The 23,009-nt window shown below is 39.3% G+C and overlaps 1 protein-coding gene across 2 annotated transcripts in view; it reads left to right on the plus strand.

Annotated features, from left to right (window-relative positions):
* Window positions 1–23,009, plus strand: part of RNF180 (ring finger protein 180) — an 83,197-nt gene that overhangs the window by 37,012 nt on the left and 23,176 nt on the right. For both annotated transcript variants that reach the window (XM_065045274.1, XM_065045275.1), the window contains exon 5: window positions 18,966–19,191. In XM_065045274.1, the coding sequence (XP_064901346.1) occupies window positions 18,966–19,191 (226 nt within the window). The remainder of the gene's footprint in view (window positions 1–18,965; window positions 19,192–23,009) is intronic.

Here is a 23,009-nt window from a genome sequence, read left to right on the forward strand (position 1 = left end):
TCCCTCTGTGTTCTAGTTGACCATAATTTTCTGTAACTCTTAGAGAGGTCAATATGTGAAATGGGATCACCTGAATACCTTTGTAAAGGACTTTCAAGAAGATTGACGTAACCAATCTGAACGATAGTTCCAGCAAAAGCTGATGAAGATGGCAATTTAATTAGCTATAGAGATTGTCACTATTTTAGGACTGAATTTATCCATCGAGTTTTGTCTAACCATTTAATAGGTGATCTTTTATTACTCACTGTCATTTACCGAAGGATTTTTGTTTTTGTGAGGAGGCTTTATCATTTTAATTATTTGTGCATGTAAGCAAAATGGGGAAAAAGAGAGTTAGTTGGGGCTCTATTTGGAGACGAACATAGGTGAAATGTATTTGAGACATAAAATTACTGAGAAATTTGAATTCTTCAGTTATAACAGAATGCGTTGGAGTAGCTTCAGTTTCTGGAGATGAAATGATTAAAGTAATGTAATAAAGTTTCTGTTACAGATTGAATTCACAAGGTTTGAAGCATATGTTCTTCTTACAAAGACATTATTTTATCAAAAGAACAATTTGTAGGTGAAAACAAGAACACACAGAGCATTTCCGTATGGATCCCTTCATTAATGAAATATATTGCTGTTTTATATTTTGCTGATAATAGATAATTCCAGGTTAGTGTGCAGTATGAATGTAAATGTTACAATAAATACACAAAATATACCAGAATTAAAAAAAATACCCGTGGTAGCAGAATCATAACTTATTGCTAGGCACATTTTTCTCAAAAATAAAGAACATCTGTTTCCACTGTACTACACAGGGGATCAGAATATGGATTAATTTGGTTAGAGCAAGACAATCAGTTCAGCTCCACCCTCCCACCAAAAAAATAATCTTTTATTAGTTGGACATTGCAGCAGCAGTGCTCCATGGTAGCCCTTCCCCTGTCATGTCTTTGCGTCTCACATCCCCTCCAAAGAGGCCAGGGAGCTTGTCTTGAGGCAGGTCCCTTGTCCACTGTTCCCTGAGTCATGTCCATGAATCATGTCCGGTCAACATCAGCTTGTAGCAGTGGATCTTGTCAAGGGTGAAACTGTAATGTTACAAGCAGTGGATCACAGCTCAGTAACTGGCAGTGAGGCTTCCTCTGCAAGATTGTTGTCCAAGATATTCTAAGCAAGCAGAAGTCTAAATCTGCCTCCTAAATACTGCCTGTATCAGAGGATCCTGAAGTGCTGAGCAGAAGACACCTTTTGTTGTTTCCCCATCCAGCTCACTCTTTGCAAAAGGTTTTCCGTGACTTCTATATCGTACAGGGCTGTATTCCCTTTAGACAAAGACAAGAGAAATTTTGAATTAAATTTCAGTGCAAATGTAGTCAAGTGCTCGTTTCCTTTGCTAATAAAATTTCATCAGCAAATGCGAGTAGAAAAGAAAATCTTCTAGCATCACTATTCTTTGGTTCTTTTGGTTTCTTTAGTCTGGAAGTCTAGTCTCATAGCAACATGCTGTGCAAAGAGAAACATATTCCATAACAATTAGCAAAGTAGGGTGTGTATCATAAATAAAACTGTGTATAACTGTGTGCCAGTTAAAGAGGTGCAACATATCATGCCTAGCCCACCGCTGACAGGGGAAGAGGTTTGTGTACAAGAGGAGGCGACAGCTGGCAAGGCTTTACAAAAGATGTTGTCATTAATCTGCTGCTTAATATTCAAAAAGCTTCAACTTGTGAACCACCTAGACACTCTATAAGGTTTATGTTTCAAACAAATTATTGCAAAGAAAATAGTGTTTGAGAAGTGTAAAGGGTCGAGCATTTTTTTTGTCCCTGTGCTCGCTCTTACACAGTTACTGATTACTTCGAGGTTGCTTTCTTTTTGCTGCAAATCCCATGTATAGCCAGTTGTAGGCTTTACCACAGTAATTCTTAAACCTTTCTGTTGGTGAGTATGCTTCAGCAACATTGATAGTTGCATCATACTTTTTTTTAATCCAGGCAGAGAAATGTGAAATAGCAGATGTTCAGCTCGATTTTTCTATTTCAGCATCCTGTCATTCCAAAGAAGAGCTTGAACCTCTCTGAGTTTTTTGGTTTTGTTTTGCAGGGGCAGATGGATTTTCATGTTTGGTTTCTGAGAAGCTTTGTGAGCAACTTCACTAGAAGGAAAATCTGCAGTATTAAACTACAGCAGAAATTGTTAGAAGTTGTTCTTCAGTCCCCTCAAGGCTCTTTTAAAAAGGCTCAGGAGAAATGTTGCCACCCTAAAATTTAAAATGGCCTTACTGTATCCATGAATAACTTCTGGGGAGAATTAAGTAGGATGCAGTATACTGCTTATACAGCAAAGAAAATACATGTCTTGCATGAAGTCAGAATTTTGTAATATTAATACCTTTTCAGGTAAGGTAGTTTGCTTGGTATGAAATAAATATTTATGAAAGTGTATATAAAATTATTACAGAAACATGCATCCATGCATAAAAAAAATTTCACTTATAGTGAAAAATAAAAAATAAGCAATAACTTCTGCTCTGTATATGAGACAGAAGTGATTTGGGTAACAGCAGCCTAAATCAAGTATCTGGAAAGAGGATTTATTTTGTGTAAGTATACTGACAGCCAACTGCTTTGAAGCCATCCATGTTCAACACTTTCAGACTGAGGCATCTATTGCTTTAATTTGAGGAAAACAAGCTTTTGTATGATTTGGATTACTTTGGGTATGGCTGAATAAAATACCAGAGAAAGAATATAGTGCTTATTGCTGACAGCTGCCATCACAGAACCATAATTTATGATAGAACTACTGATAAAATTTTTGATAAAATAAAAAAGCTGAGGAAAGATTGGTTAATCAAACTGAGCATCTAGATATTATTTGTCAGAAAAGCAATATATGGAACAGTTGGATTGCATTTTGTTACTGCAGATCCACATGTATTTTTTTTTAAGCAGCGGAGGATGAAATTTCAGTCTCACTCTCCAAAGCCTGCATGAGAAGAAGAAACAAAAGGACCCTTTTTCACCCCCTATTCCTACATGAAGACATCTGAAACACTTTTGTATTTTTGTGGTTTATTGTTTTAATTTTACATTACAGTGTCTACTACAGATGGATTACAAACTGCAAGTTTTACTGAGTCAGAATAATTATGTAATCAAAATGTAGAAAAAGATCTTGCTTCTTGTTGTTGATGACTCCCAGAGCCTTAACCTTAAGTCATTTTTTCTTTTCAAAGTGCCATTTACAAGGCAATACAAGTTCTATAAATCAAACAGATTTGGACTACTTGCAAATTTGTACTAATGTAAAATCTACCAACATTTTCATGATGTTCTGAAGTAAAAACATACAATTATTTATTTCAGTGACGTGTTTGATTGCATTTTAAGGAAAAATGGTATATGATTTTTTCAAGTCATACTGGAACTGCATAAGAAGTGAATTCAAAGACTCAATTCTGATTAAGTTAGGATTATTCAGTAGTGATCTCACTATGTTTAAAAAATTAAGCGACAGTGATGAAATGTGATTACATTTCCCTTACTTTTCTCAGATATATTCATCTTTGAAACCCTTCGCTTGTCTTTATTTTTTTTCAGTGTAAGTTAATGTTGTACTTTAAACACTGTTTATAGATGGACTCTATAATAAATAATTGAGTTTAAGAAACTCGGCCAAGATGCTTTAAATAGGTGGCCTGATTGTTCTGAGTAAGATGATCACCTAGTTGCTTCATCCAGGTAAGGAAACTTTTGAAAGCGGGGACAATCATTTAATTCTATAAATATAGGTTTAGTTCCTAATTTTGGGACAACTTATTTTAAAGCAATCCATCTCACTAGGTGAATCCTTATTTTACTGCAACCTGTCACAAGCTATGTCTCTATTGTGGGAACGGAGAGTACTTGCAGATTCGTAAATCTAGGTTGTCCTGTTTGTATCTTGATTTTGGGGTGAGAGGTAGGCAAGTCCTAGCCCAGCGGAAAGGACACTGTGGGGACCCATCCCAGCCAGGAGGATGTGACATTCGACAGGCACCCAGCTGGAGGGTCAGGGTTAGGCATACGTTAATGTGCACCCAGATGAACACAGACAGAGGCACAGTTAATTTATCTGGGCTAACTACCTCTTTTGAGTCATATTTGTCATGGTTCTTACCTAAATTCTCTCTGCCTGATGGATAAAAGGCAAGAACTTTCTCACTTCTGCCCCAGCCTGTATTGGAAATCTCTGTTTGTATTGTATTAATAAAATTTGAGTGATCATGTCACCACCACAATTAATGACTGAAAGAAAGGTCATGCTTACATAATGCTACTAAAGAATTTATGTAAAATTTATTTAAAGACATGTTTGAAAAAGCCTGTGGTGAGAACTATGTTCAGCAAACACATCTTTCTATCAAAAACATTAGTAAGTCTTCCATAACCATATCTAGCAGACAGAAACTGTGTAACTTGCATTATGTTGATCTTTTGGTAATGGCTAGCAGACGAATTATGCAGTTTCTACAGACTGTACAAGAAGAGAGAACTGTAACTGAGAGCTGGCAAATCCCAGGAACAATTAGGCTTAGGTAGGAAACTTAAAATCTGTAAATTGATGTAATTTAAAAAGCTGTATTCCAGAAGCAGAGGTACACTGAGTTATAAACGGTTTGTAAATGCTGTTCAGAACATGAATGCACTTCTGGCTCTCACCAGCACTCTTTCAGTGTCGTCTGTTCCTCCTTCTGCTGTATAGTGCTGGGGAAGAGACCTATTTTAATGATAAGAGTAGGTGTTCTGCACAAAAGGGCCTTTTGTATGCTGTCTATTAACTCAGATTGTGTCATCCATCAGTGTAATTTGCTTTAGATTTATGTTGAATGACAAGAAGAACTTCAGATCCTTTGTTTGATATACTATGACTGTGTTTATACAAAGCTGCCAAAATATAGCAGCACTGTTCCCAGACATTCTTTTACAGACATTTTGTTGTATTTTCCTGACATAGTAGTAGTGTATACATTTACACAAAGCCTAGAAGTAGAGTGGAAAAATAAATGCATACCGTTGTCTGTTATTTCAGTGCTGCAAATCTCTGTTAAAATTAAAAGGCATGCTATTTTATAGGTATGACATTAATATTTCCACAGAAATATTTTATGGATTGTCTAGCTCTTTCCGTACAGGAGTTGACAGGGCTCTGTCTTTTTACCACGTACCAGAACAACTACTAGTTTGTACTAGAGAGGAGCTGTACTCTCGTCGTACTAGAGAGGAGGACTCTTCAGATGTAGACAGCAACTGCTTTGATCTAACTAACAGAAGGCAATCTTTGTGCCTGCAGCTTGTTTGTTTCTTCAGGACCGTAATTTAACCTTCCACTCCAAGTATGACTGTAAACCACAGCAGCATGTTTACCACATGTGTTAGTGCCAGTTTTACACCATTTTGGTTTCCAAAATGCAAAGTAGATCTGTATTACCAAAAGGAGAAACAATATTCAAATAGAGAGGGAAAGTGAAGTAGAGTGTTAAGGAGCATATATTCTCTGAGAAGCAGGAAGATAGGTAATTTATTTTCTCTGGAACACTGAAGAAGCTGAGGTTAAACTGAGATATCTGTTGAGAATATTCTGAGTTTCAATGTAAAAAAAGGTTGTAAAAAAAAAAGAAAATATTTTTCTGCGTGGAATTCACACCAGAAAACTAACACAGCCTTTTATGTGTTATCCAGGCATTGCATCAAGGCTCTAGGAGATTCATATAAGTTTCTACAGGCCTCTGTGAATGAATTTCAAGGCTCCATTTTTTAAATACTGGTTGCAATAAAGATTTTTTTTTCATATTTGCTTTATTTTTAGGTGTAGTGGCACTAATAGCTGTGCCTGAGTGCTCTGCTCTGCATATTTATTTTTGATGTGATGCTTCATTTGCCCATTAAGCTATAATGGTCACATAATTCTCTTGAATGCCTGAATAAATAATGTGTATGTTTAATTGAATGAAAAATCAAAATAAAAATTAAGATAGGCTTGTAACATGGCACTTATACACTTTCTTATACACTAGTTTAGGGGTGAGTATAAATATATATATCTTTATATAATACACATATCATATATATATTATATCAACGTGATTCAAATACTTTTAGTAGTATTTATTCCAGTGGCCTGTTTCTGAATAATACTTCATGATAATTCAATTAAGCAGTTGCCATAATCTTTAAGAGTTCATAATAAAAGCCGTATTTACAGATGTTCCTTAAACAATAAATATGATTCTCCTAAGAGAAATTTCTGAGAAGATAATAATATCTAGAACTGCCAGTTTAGGTGTATATTCCAAAAGCTTAAAAGGCTTATTTACTCCACAGAAGAAACTGCAGAGATTAACCAAATTGCATAACAAAAAATGCTTAAATAATTTCAAATCTATCATAGGAAGAAACAGATGTATAAGATGCTTGGAAAGAAAGGGGATATGTGCATAATGACCACATGCAACATCTAGCACAAGGGATATTCAGTTCTGTGTGGCCTGTTTCAACCTGATTAAAACGTTATGAATCAGTAATACAATAAAATAGTAATTATTTTCGTTCTGTGAAGTGTGTACAGGAATAAAAATAAAATATGTTAGATAATTTTCTTCTCCTTCATCTGTTTTTCTAAGTTTTGTTTTTCACTTCTTCCACAAAATAAGCCTTTATCTCCTGACATAAATAAGATTAAAGTAAGCTGAAGTAAAAATATTTCAGTGAGAGGAATTGGTTAAGGCATTTTATAAATTTATTTTTCTTGAAGTTCTCTAGTCATATCCTCAAATTGTCCTTTTACTTAAAATAAATTACATTAACAATGCATGTAACTAATATTAAATAATTATTTTTCTTAACAGGCTACTGAGGTTATTACAGTTCTATAACTCTCAATATCTAACCAGAAGTTTAAAAAATTCTCTAAATAATGTTCATTAATTAATTCATTAGAAAGAGCAAAATTTAATGAAGTGTGTAAAAAGGAAATGGTTCCTTGAACGATCAGGTTAAACAGCAACCCTGTAAAACTTTAAAAGCATTCCAGGTAAGTCATATTTTTGATTGTTTCTTTGCAGTAGTTTTAGGTCTATGAAAGTCATATATTGTCAGATCACCTTGATATTTTCTGAATATAACTGCTTCTTCAAAGAAAAGTGCAGGCTGACCCTACTTAGAGTCCAGTGAAGTGCCTATGTATGAGGATGGGCTTTATGTTCTGTAGACTGCTGAAGTAATCCAGACATGTCAGTGCTAGTACCATCTGTTAGTTAACTTCTGTCTGCAGCCGGATTCTAAAAGTTATACACTGATAAATAGCCTCCCATAGACTTTGCACTCATTGTCTTATGCCTATTACATTAAGTTACAGGCCATGAGGTTAGCTATTTTGGAAAAAAGTCTGCATATGTAGCCTGGAAGTGGTGGAGAGTTTATTGCATTGCTAATCTGTTTAAATTGTCATTGTTCTCAGTTAAAATTTTTGGCTTATTTTCAATGTGAAGTGTTAAGTGCATCTCTAAGATGTGGCATCTTATTATTCCTTCTTATAGTATATTTTTTAAAATCAAGTTGATAGCATTCTTTTGCCTTCTGTTGTAGGATGTATTTTAGGCTTTTATATGTTTTTGTTGTGCCCTCTCTGGTTTTCAGTGGCAATTTTAAATTGTAGAGGCTCAAACTTGCATATGTTATTCTAGAAGAGATCTCAATAACAACCTGTACAGAACTTCAAGAGAGCCTTTAAAAGCAGTCTGTGTAGGCAGCAAGAGCAGAAATTCCATTTGGGCAAGCACAAGCTATATTCTTCCAATGATTTTTTATATCTACATTTTTTCCTGTGGTAATAAGGCATCCTGGCACTCGTTACTTGAAGAATATTTTTGCCTTACAAGGCTCCATAGAATTGCCAGGTTTGTCATTTACCTACGTCTTCCATGGGTGAGACCTGCTGATGGTGTGAATGGACTCATTAATGGGGCAGCATCACATGGGTTAAATGAAATGAATGAGGCCTTGGCTCTGGACACTTGACTTCTTGCTTACTAGCCATAAAGAATAGTTTCCAGTATAGTTTCACAGAATCACAGAATGTTAGGGATTGGAAGGGACCTCGAAAGATCATCTAGTCCAATCCCCCTGCCAGAGCAGGAACACCTAGATGAGGTTACACAGGAGTGTGTCCAGGCAGGTTTTGAATGTCTCCAGAGGAGACTCCACAACCCCCCTGGGCAGCCTGTTCCAGTGTTCTGTCACCCTCACTGAGAAGAAGTTTCTTCTCAAATTTAAGTGGAACCTCCTGTGTTCCAGTGTGTACCCATTGCCCCATGTCTTATAATTGGCTGTCACTGAGAAGAGCCTGGCTCCATCCTCGTGACACTCACCCTCTACATATTTATAAACATTGAGGTCACCCCTAAGTCTCCTCTTCTCCAAGCTAAAGAGACCCAGCTCCCTCAGCCTTTCCTCATAAGGGAGATGCTCCACTCCCTCCATCATCTTCATGGCTCTGCACTGGACTCTCTCCAGCAGTTCCCTGTCCTTCTGGAACTGAGGGGCCCAGAACTGGACACGATATTCCAGATGTGGTCTCACCAGGGCAGACTAGAGGGGGAGGAGAACCTCTCTTGACCTACTAACCACCCCTCTTCTAATACACCGCAGGATGCCATTGGCCTTCTTGGACACCAGGGCACAGTGCTGGCTCATGGTCATCCTGCTGTCCACCAGGACCCCCAGGTCCCTTTCCCCTACACAACACAGGTTGTTCCCCAACTTATATTGGAACCTGCGGTTGTTTCTGCCCAGATGCAAGACTCTACACTTGCCCCTGTTATATTTCATTAATTTTTTCCCTGCCCAAATCTCCAGCCTGTCCAGGTCTCACTGGATGGCAGCACAGCCTTCTGGCGTGTCTCCTCCCAGTTTGATGTCATCAGCAAACTTGCTGACAGTGCACTCTATTCCTTCATCCAAGTTGTTGGTGAATATATTGAATAGTATTTGTCCCAGCTTCTCCAGACAATGCTTGTAAACACTGAAGCAAGGCCCTGTGTCCATGCATATCAGTTGCTCATCTCCTAGTTGCCAGTTATGCCAAGTGTTTCCATCTGGGACCAAAAAAATTGTCTCCTTTCCTATCTCCATCTTTACACTTCAACAATATCTTCAGCTAACCTGCCCAAGCCAGCATATGAGAAGACTTCAGGGTGCACATCACAATGTCTTTTGACTGTTGAGAAGAGTAGTAAACTCAGAGTATTTCTCAAAGATGTATTAACTATGCGCAGCCTCATCAGCACCCCTTTATCCTTCCCCCTAACTGTGTCTTACTGCACCTGAACAAAAGAAAACTGTACTTGTGCCATCTCAAACATTAGCATCCATAACTAACAAGCATGATTTTCTCCCTATAAGCATCTCATCTTCAGGCTATTGGCTCACTTTTTTAATGTCTAATATATTTCTGTATGCTATCCAGTTTCTCCACATGCATTTTAATTTGTGGCTAGCAGACTTAGACCTTCTAATGACTCACCAGTGATTTGAGCAAAGGCAGTCACCTAGTTAAGTCCAAGCAGCACTGTGCAGAACTTCACAAGTTTATCACAAATGAGGAGGTTGGCAGTAGTACAAAGTCGCAAGAAATTTTAATGCATATCAGAGAAAATAAATTCAGCTAACGAGACAAGTGGTGACGAGTTGCACTTGTGAACTGCTGAGATACTAAAATAATGAACTGGATAATTATCTTAGGCAGGTATATGATAAACTCATAGAGTTATTGAACTGGTTGTGTTTGTAGCATGCGTAATGTTTGGATACAGTAAATACTAAAAACCTGATACTTAATTTTCTCAATTATGGCCTCTGCAAAATAATTCAATAAACTTTAACTAGATAAGAAATTTAGCTTGCCTGTGTTGTTCACTATGAGTAATTGACAAGGTGACACAGCCAACAGCCCAGCTGAAGTGCCTCTACACCAAAGCACACAGCATGGGCAACAAACAGGAGGAACTGGAAGCCACCATGCTGCTAGAAAGCTACAACGTCATGGCCATTGCTGAAACTTGGTGGGACAGATCCCATGACTGGGGTGCAGTGATCAGTGGCTACAGGCTTTTCAGAAGGGATAGACAAGGAAGGAAGGATGTAGGCATTGCCCTCCACATCAAGAGGTGGACAAAGTGTGAAGAGCTGTCTCTGAAGAATGGCCACGAGCAGGTTGAAAATTTATTGGTAAGAATCAGAGACCAGGGCAACAAAGGAATCCTTGTGGCTGGTGTCTCCTGCAGGCCACCCAATCAGAGGAAGACTATTGATGAAGCCTTCTTATTCCAGCTACAGGAGGCATCGTGCTCGCAGGCTCTTGTCCTGCTGGGGGACTTCAACCACCCTGACATGTGCTGGAAAAGTGGCACAGTGAGCTGTAGGCAATCCAGGAGACTCCTGGAATGCACTGAGGATAACTTCTAGGTCAGGTAAGAGACAGCCCTACCAGGGGGGATGTGACACCACACCTGATGGTCACCAGTGCAAGTGAGCTAATCAGCAATGCCAACACTGGAGGCAGCCTGGGCTGCAGTGATCATGCCGGCCTCTTGCCGGCTGAGTCGAGACCTGCTGGACAAAATAAAGGGCAAGAAGGAAATGCACAGGCAGTTGCAGCAGGGACAGGGATCCTGGGAAGAGCAGAGGGGACACTGCGGTTGTGCAGAGATGGGGTCAGGAAGGCCAAGGTGCAGCTGGAGCTGGACTTGGCAAGGAACACAAAGAATAACAAGAAGGGCTTCTACAAGTATGTGAGCCAGAAAAGGAAGGTCAGAGGTAATGTAGCCCTTCAATGAACAAGACTGGTGAACTGGTAACAATGGATGAGGAGAAGGCTGAGCACTCAGCAACTTCTTTGCCTCAGTCTTCACGGGCAAGCTCTCTTCCCACACCTCTCAAGTGCATGAGCTGCAAGAGGGGACTGTGGGAGCAAAGTCCCTCCCATGTTAGTGAGGATCAGGTCTGTGACCACTTGTGGAGCCTGAACACACCTAAGTCTGTGGGACCTGATGAGATATATCCCAGGGTCCTGAGGGAATTGGCTGATGCACTTGCCAAGCCACTCTGCATGATATTTGAGAAGTCATTGCAGTCAGGTGAAAGTCTCTGGTGACTGGAAAAAGGGAAACATCACACCTGTTTTAAAAAGGGTAGAAAAGAGGAACCTGGGAACTACTCACCTGTCAGCCTTACCTCTGTATGTGGGGAGATAATGGAACAGATCCTGCTAGAAGCTATGCTAAGGCACATGGAGAACAAGGAGGTCATTCAAGGCAGCTAGCATGGATTCACCAAGGGCAAGTCCTGTCTGACAGACATACTGGTCTTCTACGATGGAGTGACTACATCAGTGGACAAAGGAAGGATGATGGATATTGTCTATCTGGACTTCTGTAAAGCCTTAGACAAGGTCCCCCACAACATCCTTCTAAGTTGGAGAGGTTTGGATTTGATGGGTGAACTGTTCGGTGGATGAAGAAATGGCTGGATGGTCGCACCCAGAGAGTAGTGGTCAATGGCTCAATGTCTAGATGGGCACTGGTAATAAGTGGTGTCCCTTAGGGGATCGTACTGGAACCAGTACCGTTTAATATCTTCATCAATGACATAGTGCGATGGAGTGCACCCTCAGCAAGTTTGTGGATAACACCAAGCTGAGTGGTGCAGGTGACACACCTGAGGGACAGGACACCATCCAGAGGGACCTGGGCACGCTCGAGAAGTGGGCCCATGCAAACCTCATGAGGTTCAATAAGGCCAAGTGCAAGGTCCTGCACCTGGGTTGGGTCAACCCCCAGTATCAATACAGGTTTAAGCGATTGAGGACAGCCCTGTGGAGGAACTGGTGGATGAAAGATTGGACATGAGCTGGCAATGTGTGCTCTCGGCCCAGAAGGCCAGTCATATCTTGGGCTGCATCAAAAGTCCCTTCCAATCCAAACTATTCTATGATTCTATGACAATAGTATTGTAGCTGTCATTACCTAAAGATAGAAACAGTTCAAGATTGATAGAGAGAAGTTAGTGTATGTACATGTATTTGATTAGATTAGACAAATCAAACGAAGCCTGTTTGATCAGGCAAACTGCTAGAATGGAAAAGCAAAGTTTGGATGGTCAAAAAATTCTTCCCAGGTCTGAAAAGCATTAGCCCTCATGAATAATAGGGCTACCACCGCAGAACAATGTTCGATAACTCAAATCGAGAGGGAAATGCAATTACAGTGTTAAGGAGCATATCTTCTCTGAGAAGCAGGAGAATAGGTAGTTTATTTTCTCTGGAACATCAAAGAGGCTAATTAGAAGTTAGAGTAAAATATCTGTTGAGAGTATTATGATTTGCACTTTTATTGTCTATTCTAATAATTTATTGTGATCTCTTTAGAGTCACATATACAAAATATATAGGTGTCTTATCAGTTGTTGCCTTAAAAGCATTGGTCTGCAAAGCGCATACACAAGTGAACAACTTCACTGCCTAAAGTTCCTTCTAAATGATACAAAATATATGAAGAAAAAAACAAACAAACAAACAAAAAAACCAAATCCAAAACACATTGTTAGCTTTAAACAAAAGTTCTCTAGAAGAATGAAGAAAATGTCCTTCAGTTGTTTCCCCTTGAGCAATTTATTGAGCCCAAATGCAGCAGAGAGGGTTTGAAGGAAAGTCATTGCAGTAGGTAGCTCCAGAGAGCTGCTTAGGCTGTTCTGCTTTAAAGTTTTTGGCTTGCCTTTGGATTTTTCTGAAATGTTGTATGGGAAGAAATTTAGAGTACAGGGCATTCAGACTGAATTATTGATTCATACAGATGCTTAAGCCATAGGCTTTGGCATCTCTGCCCTTTTAAGATTTATGTTTCAAGGTTAGGTTTGCCAGACAGCTGAAAATATGCCCTTTTGCATTCATCATACCAGTCAACCAAAACATAGTGCTCAAAGACATACAAACCCCAGTGGACCTGATAGCCTCATTTGGAAGAACTTCTGCTAGTTTAGCTAGAAAATATATTTTTATAGGGTTTTTCCTACATTTAAAAATTGGACTTGAATTTGTTTTCTGAGTTTGCTTTTGAAACAGCATAAAATGTCACCGATTTATTCTGCAGAAGTTTAGCTAGATAAATTCTTTTCAAAGCAAACAATCACCTGCAGACTTTCCCATAGCAATGGGACTCATTTCAGTCTCTCTACTCGATCTAGCTGTCAACTTCTATGGAATTTTCAGGAAGCAAATACACCTGAGGTCACAACCCTTATGTCAGATTTGGTTACAACTGACTAATGGGTTCAAAGGCTGATGTGGGACAACCTGGCAGGTGGATAGTCATGGTACTCCCATAAGCTTCACTTCTGTTGGAAATCAGTCTAAACCCACTCAGTACTTTTTTTCTGGCAGCAACCAAGATGTGTTTTATTTTAGATCCTGTACAAAACAGGTTCTATATTCATTCTTTCAAACTTTTTCGGACTTGGGGTTTGTTGTTGTGTTTATATAGTATAACTGAAGGCTTAAAGTCTATTTTAAAGCTGCAGATCATTGTAGATTTATTTACAGGCATCTTACGAGCAACATGAAACAGATTATCAAGAAGCAGCTTCCAAGAGAACAAAAGAGAATATGCATACTGCACTGTTTTAAAATGCGAAGTATGTGAATGTGCAGCAAGTCAGGTCTTTGTCTGGTTCATAAACGTGAAAATGTGGCTTCTTGAGCCTCCCACAGCACTGTTCCCCTTTAGAGGTACTGCTTGAGGTGCTGTTCATGTGAGAGAACAATGAAGGAGTTGCCTCTGCAAAGAGGCTAAAATTGTATCCACATTTACATTAAGCTTACAAGAACAGAAATAATTTTGCTTCCTAACCAGTCTACGTAACATCTAACGGAATATGTGTTCTGATTAACACATATGTCAGTATCTTTTAGTAAAGAATTACTGAAAAATATTATCATTGTCCAGTGGAGCATGTAATCACTGTTCTGTGCCCAGTGCAGTCTTGAATGGGAACCACACCATTTTATGGGAAGGATGAAGAACATTTCTCATTTCAAGAGAACCTTTGGGTGTATTTGGTGGGCCACACACTAATAATGTTTCTGTCTTGTTTCCCCAATCTCCGTTCCACAGGGCACTCCGCTGTTCTTACACTGTTTTCTGCAGCATCTTGTGCTATTTAATGCCCAGCCATTTCACAGTGCACGTTACTACTCAGGCCAGCATCTCACATTGCTCAGCGTTTCCTCCATACTGCACAGCACTGTGCTGCGTAGAGCATCACATCCCACACTATACAGATTATTTCTGATTCTTAGTGCCGCAAAATGGGAAAGTACCATCCTGAAAATGGCATGTCCACGCTGAATGGCTTATCCCTGATGCTGCTTGCACACTAATTGCATTTAGGTGGGGAAAAAGTCCATTTCATTCCTCCATTTTAACTCTTGGTTAGTAGAAGTGATCCTTCCCCTGTACTCTGCATTGGTGAGGAGTATTGTGTTCAGTTCTGGGCCCCTCAGTTCAGGAAAGACATTGAAGTGCTGGAGCGGGTCCAGAGAAGAGCAACACGACTGGTGAAGGGACTTGAACATAAGACCTATGGGGAGAGGCTGAGGGAGCTGGGGTTGTTTAGTCTAGAGAAGAGGAGGCTTAGAGGTGACCTCATCATTCTCTATAACTACCTGAAGGGAAGTTATAGCCAGGTGGGGATTGGTCTCTTCTCCCAGGCAGTTAGCAATAGGACAAGGGGGCATGGGCTTAAACTCTACCAGGGGAAATTTAGGCTGGATATTAGAAAGAAATTCTTTACAGAGAGAGTGGTCAGGCATTGGAATGGCCTGCCCAGGGAGGTGGTGGACTCGCCGTCCCTGGAGGTTTTTAAACCGAGACTGGACATGACACTTAGTGCCATGATCTAGTAAACGGACTGGAGTTGGACCAAGGGTTGGACTCGATGATCTCTGAGGTCTTTTCCAGCCCAGTCGATGCTGTGATTCTGTGATTCTGTGAAGAATGTAGTCCTGTCACACACTTAGATTCTTCTTCTGCTGTCATTTCAGGGACATTTATTGGCATAATTAGTACACATTAATCGTAAGTCAACTACTAATTAACTTGGAGTTATGTTTGCATTGAGAAAGCATACACTAGTATCTTTAGGTTTTCCCACTTCTGTTTAAAAAGTGAAATATATGCAAAACTTTCTATAACACTTGCTTAACTTGAAGGCCTTTTTAAAAATTCACCTTTGATCATTAATCTTTGCTTTGTTAATATTTCTATGAGGTACAGTTTTATGTATTTTTTCCAAGTTTTATTTCAGGCAGATATCTTTACAAGATAATCAGGTGAAGCATAGAAGTGTTTTTTTCCTGGGTTATCGTTCCCTTTAAGTGTGGACATTTTTTGCTTACAAAGCATTCTAAATTGGCCAGTTTAAAATGAAGGAGTTTGCAAGGATTTTTTTCATAGTTCGGCATCTTGGGTCAAACGTTATATGTGCTTTGTTTAGTTTTATCACTGTACTGATCATATTCCCAGATTTTACTCTGAACGTCCTTTTACTGGTAGCACATGAAGAAAATTTTGCTTCTTAGTGTTTACCTCCACTAGTTCTAGGTCTTTCACATGGTTACAGGTAAATCTCACATTAAATGTCATGTCATTCGTTGGTGCATGTGTTCTCTCTGAATGTGGGACAGAATCAAATTCTTTCATGTAGTCCAGCCAAACTAGGTTAGACTCCTTGTTAGTTAACATTTTAATAGGCTTTTCAAGCAGAAGTTGATCCTCTGTTCCTTTCTTGTTTTTTTGTTAACACCATTCTGCTGTCCAACCAGTGAAATATCAGGGGTTACTATCAGGTGATACAGTCAGTATTAGCAGTTCCCAAGTGACCTGGAAAGATGGAAACTTTTGAAGGCTCTTACCTTTCTTTCATTTCTTAGTAGTTATGGTTTTGCTTTCAAGGTTTTCTGCTAGTACTTGGCAATCTTTTACTCCCATCAGTGTCCTTGATGTCTACATGGCCTTTCTCAATTTTGTCTGTACTATAATTCTGCAACAACAATATTCCGGTTTATGTATTTGAAGCTCTCAAACACCGGAGCTGGTTGGAACATACAGGCACTGCTTAATTGCAAATGAAAAATACTACCTGTTTGAATTATTGCACATTAGCTCCTTGCATAAAGAAATTGCTCTGACGTTAGCTTTGGACTACTAAATGATGCCGTGTGCCTAGATAGGTCTTTTGAGAAGGGGTGCAAAGCTGTGGAAAAGACAGTTCTTCCTCTGATCCATGGAGCAAATTACTCTTAACTAGAGTCTAATTTGCACATTAGAATAATTTTGATCTTCTTTCTAATTGCAATTGGCTCTGAGACTTTCCTGACTGTGCATCTTACCGTGATTACAAAGGTGCCTCAGTCAATCATTACCCTTGAGTCCTCAGCCATTTTGCCTCTAGCTCCCTCATTTACTTAATTGGCTCATGCAAGTTGTTTAACTTGAAGCCAATGAGACAGGCAGCTCTCCTATACACCTTGTATATTTCCTTTCTGATCAGTGCCCATCAAAACCATTCAGCAAAAGCTTGCTCCCCCCCCCCCGCCGCCTTTTGGCTTTGTGCTAGCTTTTAATTTTGATTTTGTCCTTACATGGCTGAGTTGGAGGGGGTGTTATTATCACAATGTGTTAGTGTTTCCTAAGTTCTGCTGAAGTCATCTCTATTATATATTAAGCTCAAACTACTTTCTGCACTTTCTGTGCCAACTTATTTTCCACTTTTTTGTAAAAGAAACAGTGTTTTAAGGCTTCCTTAATTCTAGAATTACCTACCTGTAATCAAGTCTCCATTGCCTCTTGCCATTCTGTTCTGGTAGAGATTATCTGTGCTCTAGGTGTAGAGACAGTCGGAGTTAAACAACATCACTGGTTGGTTGCAATGCGGTGCTGCTCGAATGCTGTCTCCTACAGCATGGAGCTAGGCAGCTATTGCTGCTCATCATGATGTTGAAAATCATGGAGCTAGTCCCAGCCAGACCTATACTGGCTGCTTGTCAGTACACCCTAATTGCCTCTGCAGTAAATTTCAGTACACACTGAGGTTTTCTGGGCCCATCTCAAGTCTGGCATGGAGAAAATCAAGCTGCAGTAGTAAGTGCTGAGGTAAGTGCTGCAAAAGCCACACAGTTATTGATGCTTAGCACTGCACAAAAGCTTACATTTGGACACAATGCTAAACCCAAACTGTCTCCATGCATTTGTGTCACAGTAAGTCAGAATTTATAAGCCCTCTTGGCACCTGGTATTCTGGAAAGCATGATGCAAATGCTGAACTGGACTGGTAGTATGAGTGCATATGCAGAACTATAAATTCTGCTCTGGATCTTTAAGTTCATTCCACAGTACCCATACTGTTAGGGCTTATTCACTATTTACTGTGTTCAGTATTCCAGGAAGAAGAGGTCTGACTATAATGAGAGACAACAGAAATCCAAACCAGCAAGCCATACATATAATCATCTCTGAAACAGATCTATCTAGAGAGTCCCATTTCTACATTAGGCACAAAATAACAATTGTCATTAATATCTGATATGCCAGCATCAGGTAGTGGTTGTGTGCCATGACCTGGGAGTGTCAAAAGTGGTCTGTATGATATACAGTTGGTGGATATGCAAATTAGATGCAAATCAGCTGCTCTAGTACAGAGCATTTTTTGGGTAGAAGAGCATCAACAGGAGTGCTTGATGTCAATAACAGATGTCTGGAAGGGCTTGGCAGGACTAGCAACAAAGCAGGTACAGAGCAGTGGTTGAGAAGGGAACATTAGGGAATATAAGTATCGATACTGGAGCTTGTAAAAAGTCACTGATACTACAAGGCATCTTATAATTAGGGCACTTAGACTGAGATCATTTGGCAAGGACTGGGAGTTTAGAACAAGGGGCATGAGAGGAAAGTTCTGACACTCAGCAGTATCTGACACCCTCCTCTGTCTTGGTTGTTTTGTGGTGGGTCTTTGGGATATTGGGCTGTGTTGGATTCTGTTAGCTGTGAAATAGAGAAGATGGATAGAGAAGCTGGAACAAAGTCAGTGTCTCCTGTTTATCTCCCATAGAGATTAAAAAAAAAAGGTTTTCTTAAAGTCAAAAGCCCTGGATGCCATTCGTGTAAAATCCTCAGATTACATGGAAAGGTTTAATCATCTTACGAGAGCAAAACAGGAACTTGGCAATATGCACAAGTTCTTACACTTACATGGCTTGTACGCAATTTGGGAAGCCCAACTATGTCCCCCTACAGATACATAAATGCAAGGAAAATCAAAGTATATGTGCTGGTAAAAACAGTAAGTTGCTAAAGGTTTTAGGTGTCCCTAGACTTTCTGCTCTAAGATTTAGATTCTGCATTGTATTAATAAAGTTGTGGTTTGTTTCAAACTGTGAGTTGTTATTCTTACTCATAAATTACCTTTCAAAGGCAGAACAATCCACAGGTTATTTTTAGAGATTTTTGGTTTGATTTGCCTTTCTTGGCACAGTAACCAAGTATTTTGGAAATAAAGTTGTAAATAAATTGTTAAAATTTGTTTTAAAAGAAGAAATCTGATCACAGTACAGTTTTACTCAGCCTTTTTGGTTTTATTATTTCCTTCTTGTACTGTCTCATATGATTTTTGTTCTCTTTTCCCACAGAGTGTTTGTTGTGACATTCCTGTCATATATTTCATCAACTCATAAAAAGTAACCTGTATTAAAAATTAAGAATATCACCAGTGTGTACCAACTTCTCAAGAGTTATTTAAAGTCACCTTCCTGTCAGTTGGTTTATACCAAAATAGTTACGAGCTGAGCTGTGAAGAGATGTTTTCTTTTCCTTCTTGCAGACTGCAAATGATAACCTGAATACAGACGATGAGCATGAACTAAGAGGAGATAAAGAAAGCTATCTCTGTGCAGTGTGCCTGGATGTATATTTCAATCCTTACATGTGCTACCCATGCCACCACATCTTCTGTGAACCTTGCTTAAGGATGCTTGCCAAAGACAATCCAGCCAGCACTCCATGTCCACTGTGCCGCACTACGATTGCCAGAGTCTTTTTCCAAACAGGTATAAAAATGGAAGTTTTTACAATACAGAAAAATATTTCTAGCTTTCCTTCCTCTATTTCTGGCCTGAATAAATATGCAGTTTAAACTATAGCAAAAGCCTGCTAACCAAATATAGTCATAAAAAGGAGAAAGAAAAAATAATCTGAAATTGGGCACATCCAGAATACATAGATAACCCACTGTGAGGTTTTCTTTGTATTTTACTCTGCCTAGACTATTCTACACAGGCTTTCTCAGTGGCAAAAACTACTCTGGATACAGATTTTAAAACTTTTTTTCTTTTTGAAGTGAAGTTCTGATATTTTGCATTTCTGTGGTTTCCTCTTGTTAAATAATCATAAATTCCAAACATAATAAGCGTTTTCTCGAAAGATCATACCAGAAAAAAAAAAAAAATTACTGACTTAATTTCACGCACACAAAAATATTATTTTTTCTTGGTTTTACATCTTTAGTTTATCTACAAGTGAAAATAAAGGCTGGCAGAACCACAGAATCCTCCTGACTAATCTTGTTTTTAAATTCTCCCTTTCTGAACTCTTACACCCTCACCTCTAGTGTTCCTGACTTTTAGCAGTAAGAAAACATGGTGAGTGAGTGGTGTTTGGTGTCAGAACGGGTACAGGGATAGAAGAGGGTAAGTACTGCTATAGATGGGATACATGGAGCAGTAAGACTCGGACTTCTATGCCTTGAGCAAGGCAAATTCGAGCACCGTGGTTAAAATTGCACAGTGATATCTAAAGCTAGGCCTTTTGCAGCACTCAAAACTGTGCATAGACAAGTCACAAAGTAATGGAAATGACTCATCCATGCAGGAATGTTTGTTTATTTTTGCATGCCACAGAAGTCTTGCAGCGATCCTCTTTAAACTGCGAGTGATGCTGCACGTGATGCTGTGATGATGACAGGTTGAGGAAGCTGATTAAAGAATGATTTCATATTGATCAGCAGAGCTGCCCAGCTTCTATTTCTGGTTGTGCACAGTCTCTTCCTCTTTACAGGCACAACTTTGTATAATCTGATGGCAGACCAGTTTGAGGAACTGACTGGGCTAAATAAGAACCCATTTGGAGGAGAAGGAAGAATTTTTCAGACAAACTCATTGCCCCAGGACGGTTCACTAGGGAGCTGCTGGTGGCCAGGGATAGGGACTGACTGTGTCAGCACTACAGCAGAGAAAATGGATGGAAAGCTGCAGCCTGAGCGCTCTCAGCGCCCTGCCTGGCTGATGTCTGGAGGTTTCCAGCTATTCTCATTTCGTTTGCTTAATGTTTGAGGCACCTTTGGATTTGATGTACAGATTAAGTGTGTTTTCCCAATAGAGAATTGCTTTTAGTTGTTATAGGGCTATTTATGATTATTTAACAAGAGGAAACCACAGATTTGCTGCAGTAAAATACTGCTGGGAGAGCACAAAGAAAAAAGGTAGACACTTACTAAAATGTATTTGCAAAACTTTTCAACACGCTTAAAGTACTGTCATTAAAATAAAATATAACAAGGATTATTTGTAGTCTGTGAGTACTTAACATACAATATGTAAAAATAACTGATGAGAGGGAATGAAGAAAAGGGAGCCAGGCTCTTCTCAGTGGTGCCCACGGGCAGGACAAGAGGCAATAGGCACAAATTGAAACAAATCAAATTCCATCTGCACACAAGAAAACACTTCTTTCCTGTGAGGGCAGTCGAACAGGTTGCATAGAGAGAGTGTGGAGTCTCCATCTGTGGAGAAAACTCCGAACGCAACCAGACACGCTCCTGGGTGACCTGCTGCAGCTGACCTACCTTGGGCAGGGTGAGTTGGACTAATTGATCTCAGAACATCCTTTTCAACCAACCCATTCTGTGAAAAGGCATTTCTTTTTTTGAAGAAAAGGATTTGTGTGAACAGAGTGTCATAAATATATAGTCTACTGTAAATAGAGAGCCATAATAGTATATGAGATGTGTTTAGTATTAACAGCTTCAGATGAGAGAAATCCAAATGGCCTTAAAACAGACATTTCTATATTGCTATTCAATATATAACAATATATGCTTGACTTAGCAATATATTTGAAACTAGATACACTGAATTTACTTTGTTTTATTATACATATATTAAGAAAAATATTTTGTCATTTCCTAGTGCATAATAAATTGAGCAGCTTTTAAATCAACTGAGAAGTATTGATGATGATATCATATTCGTAGATAAATTAGTAAAACCAACACATTTAGGAAGGTGGATGGTGCCAGACAAATGTAAAGGGTCGTAATTTTTTTTTTTACTTTACTAAGCCTTTTTAAAGTTATGCTAAAGTCACTGCTGCTATAGGTTTGTACAGCCAGCAAAGCAAAGTCACTAGCATTCATCACCTATTTCTCTAAGGCTATAACTGGGAGGTCTTATTTCTTTCACAAATTTATTCTGGATACTTTCTTCAGCTTCTCTTTTGTATAACTGCATTTTATTTTACAAAGTTATCTCGAAAAGAAAACATTTAGTGATGTATTCAGAAGTTCGCATTTTAGCTCATACAGTTTTTGCAAACTGAACTGCAACTGCGTGTAACATGTCAAAAAAAAAGATGAGGGCTAACAGGTCAGTTATCTACCAATTATGAAGAAAAAGAGGGCTTAACCCAGATCTACAAAGCCAGATGCAACCCACGAGGATGCTTCCTCTGGCCTCTTGCCCTGATGAAGTGAGGTTTTTCCACTGGTACCCTTGAGAGTGGGCTCCAGTCTGGTAGTTCCAGTCTGCATAGGTTGCTCTTAGAGTGTCTGCATGCATTTCATCTTTCTCAAAGGCTTTCTTAAAAGCCCTTCTCCCATCAGGATAGATTCCCACCTGGTCAGATGGCAGGGTGCCCAAGATACACCTGAGCTGACAGCTTTTGATCTGATTGCAGCAGCTCCCTTCCAGTAACTCTGTCTTTTAAATGCCCCTCCTATTGGGTGAGAAAGCGAGCCAGGGATTGGCTTCTACACTTCCATTCACATAGAGCCTTATTTATGTAAAGTGTTTCCAGGAAGAACCAGGATCTGGCACTCGTGTACAATAAATCCACCACTTTTGAGAAAGGCAGATTCAATGTGCTGGTTGTGCACGGGAAGCCCTGGCTTGTGGCCGGGAATGGGTCACACACATGCCGAAAGACAGGTGGCCTGGCCAGCCTGCAAGGGTCCCTTATCAAAAGCCTTACCAAGCAACCTTCTAGAAGCCAGGAAGAGCTGTCACCACTGTCTTTTCTGAAAAACAGGAATCAGATGCCTCACTGGAGGTTTCAGTGTTTAAATTTGTGCAGTAAAGTTGAAAGAACTAAGTTTATTTTTATGCATTGTAGGAGAAAACTAAAGTGTTCTTGATGCTGGGAGAGACAGGCAGAGTCTCATCAGAGGATGTTTCTCTGAATCCGAATAGTATTTAATCCAAATGTGTTCAACCACCAGTGAAAACTACACAGTTATTTCTTTTACAATCAGGAGAGAAAATGACCTCTTTCCCTTCACTGTCAGAGGTTTATGGGTGCAGTAGCGCTGTTCTCACATAATGAGATAGAAAAATTTGGAGATTTCTGTACCCTGCATGTGTTGTGCAGCTTCATTCCACCTGCATTCTGACACAGTAAAATAACAGGATAATTTTTAGAATAAGACCAGATTTTTTTTTTTTTTTCTTCAAATCTGCTGTTACCTTCTTCTTACATAAAAAAAGCTACTGCAACCAAAGGGCATTTGGATTTTTTCCTTCTTTCTGGAGCCAGCTCACAAAAAGCTTAGCTTTCTCAGATTTACCACAGAAAAAGATCTGATCCTTTCATATGA

This window comes from Columba livia, chromosome Z, assembly GCF_036013475.1.
Source record: "Columba livia isolate bColLiv1 breed racing homer chromosome Z, bColLiv1.pat.W.v2, whole genome shotgun sequence".
Classification (NCBI taxonomy): domain Eukaryota; kingdom Metazoa; phylum Chordata; class Aves; order Columbiformes; family Columbidae; genus Columba; species Columba livia.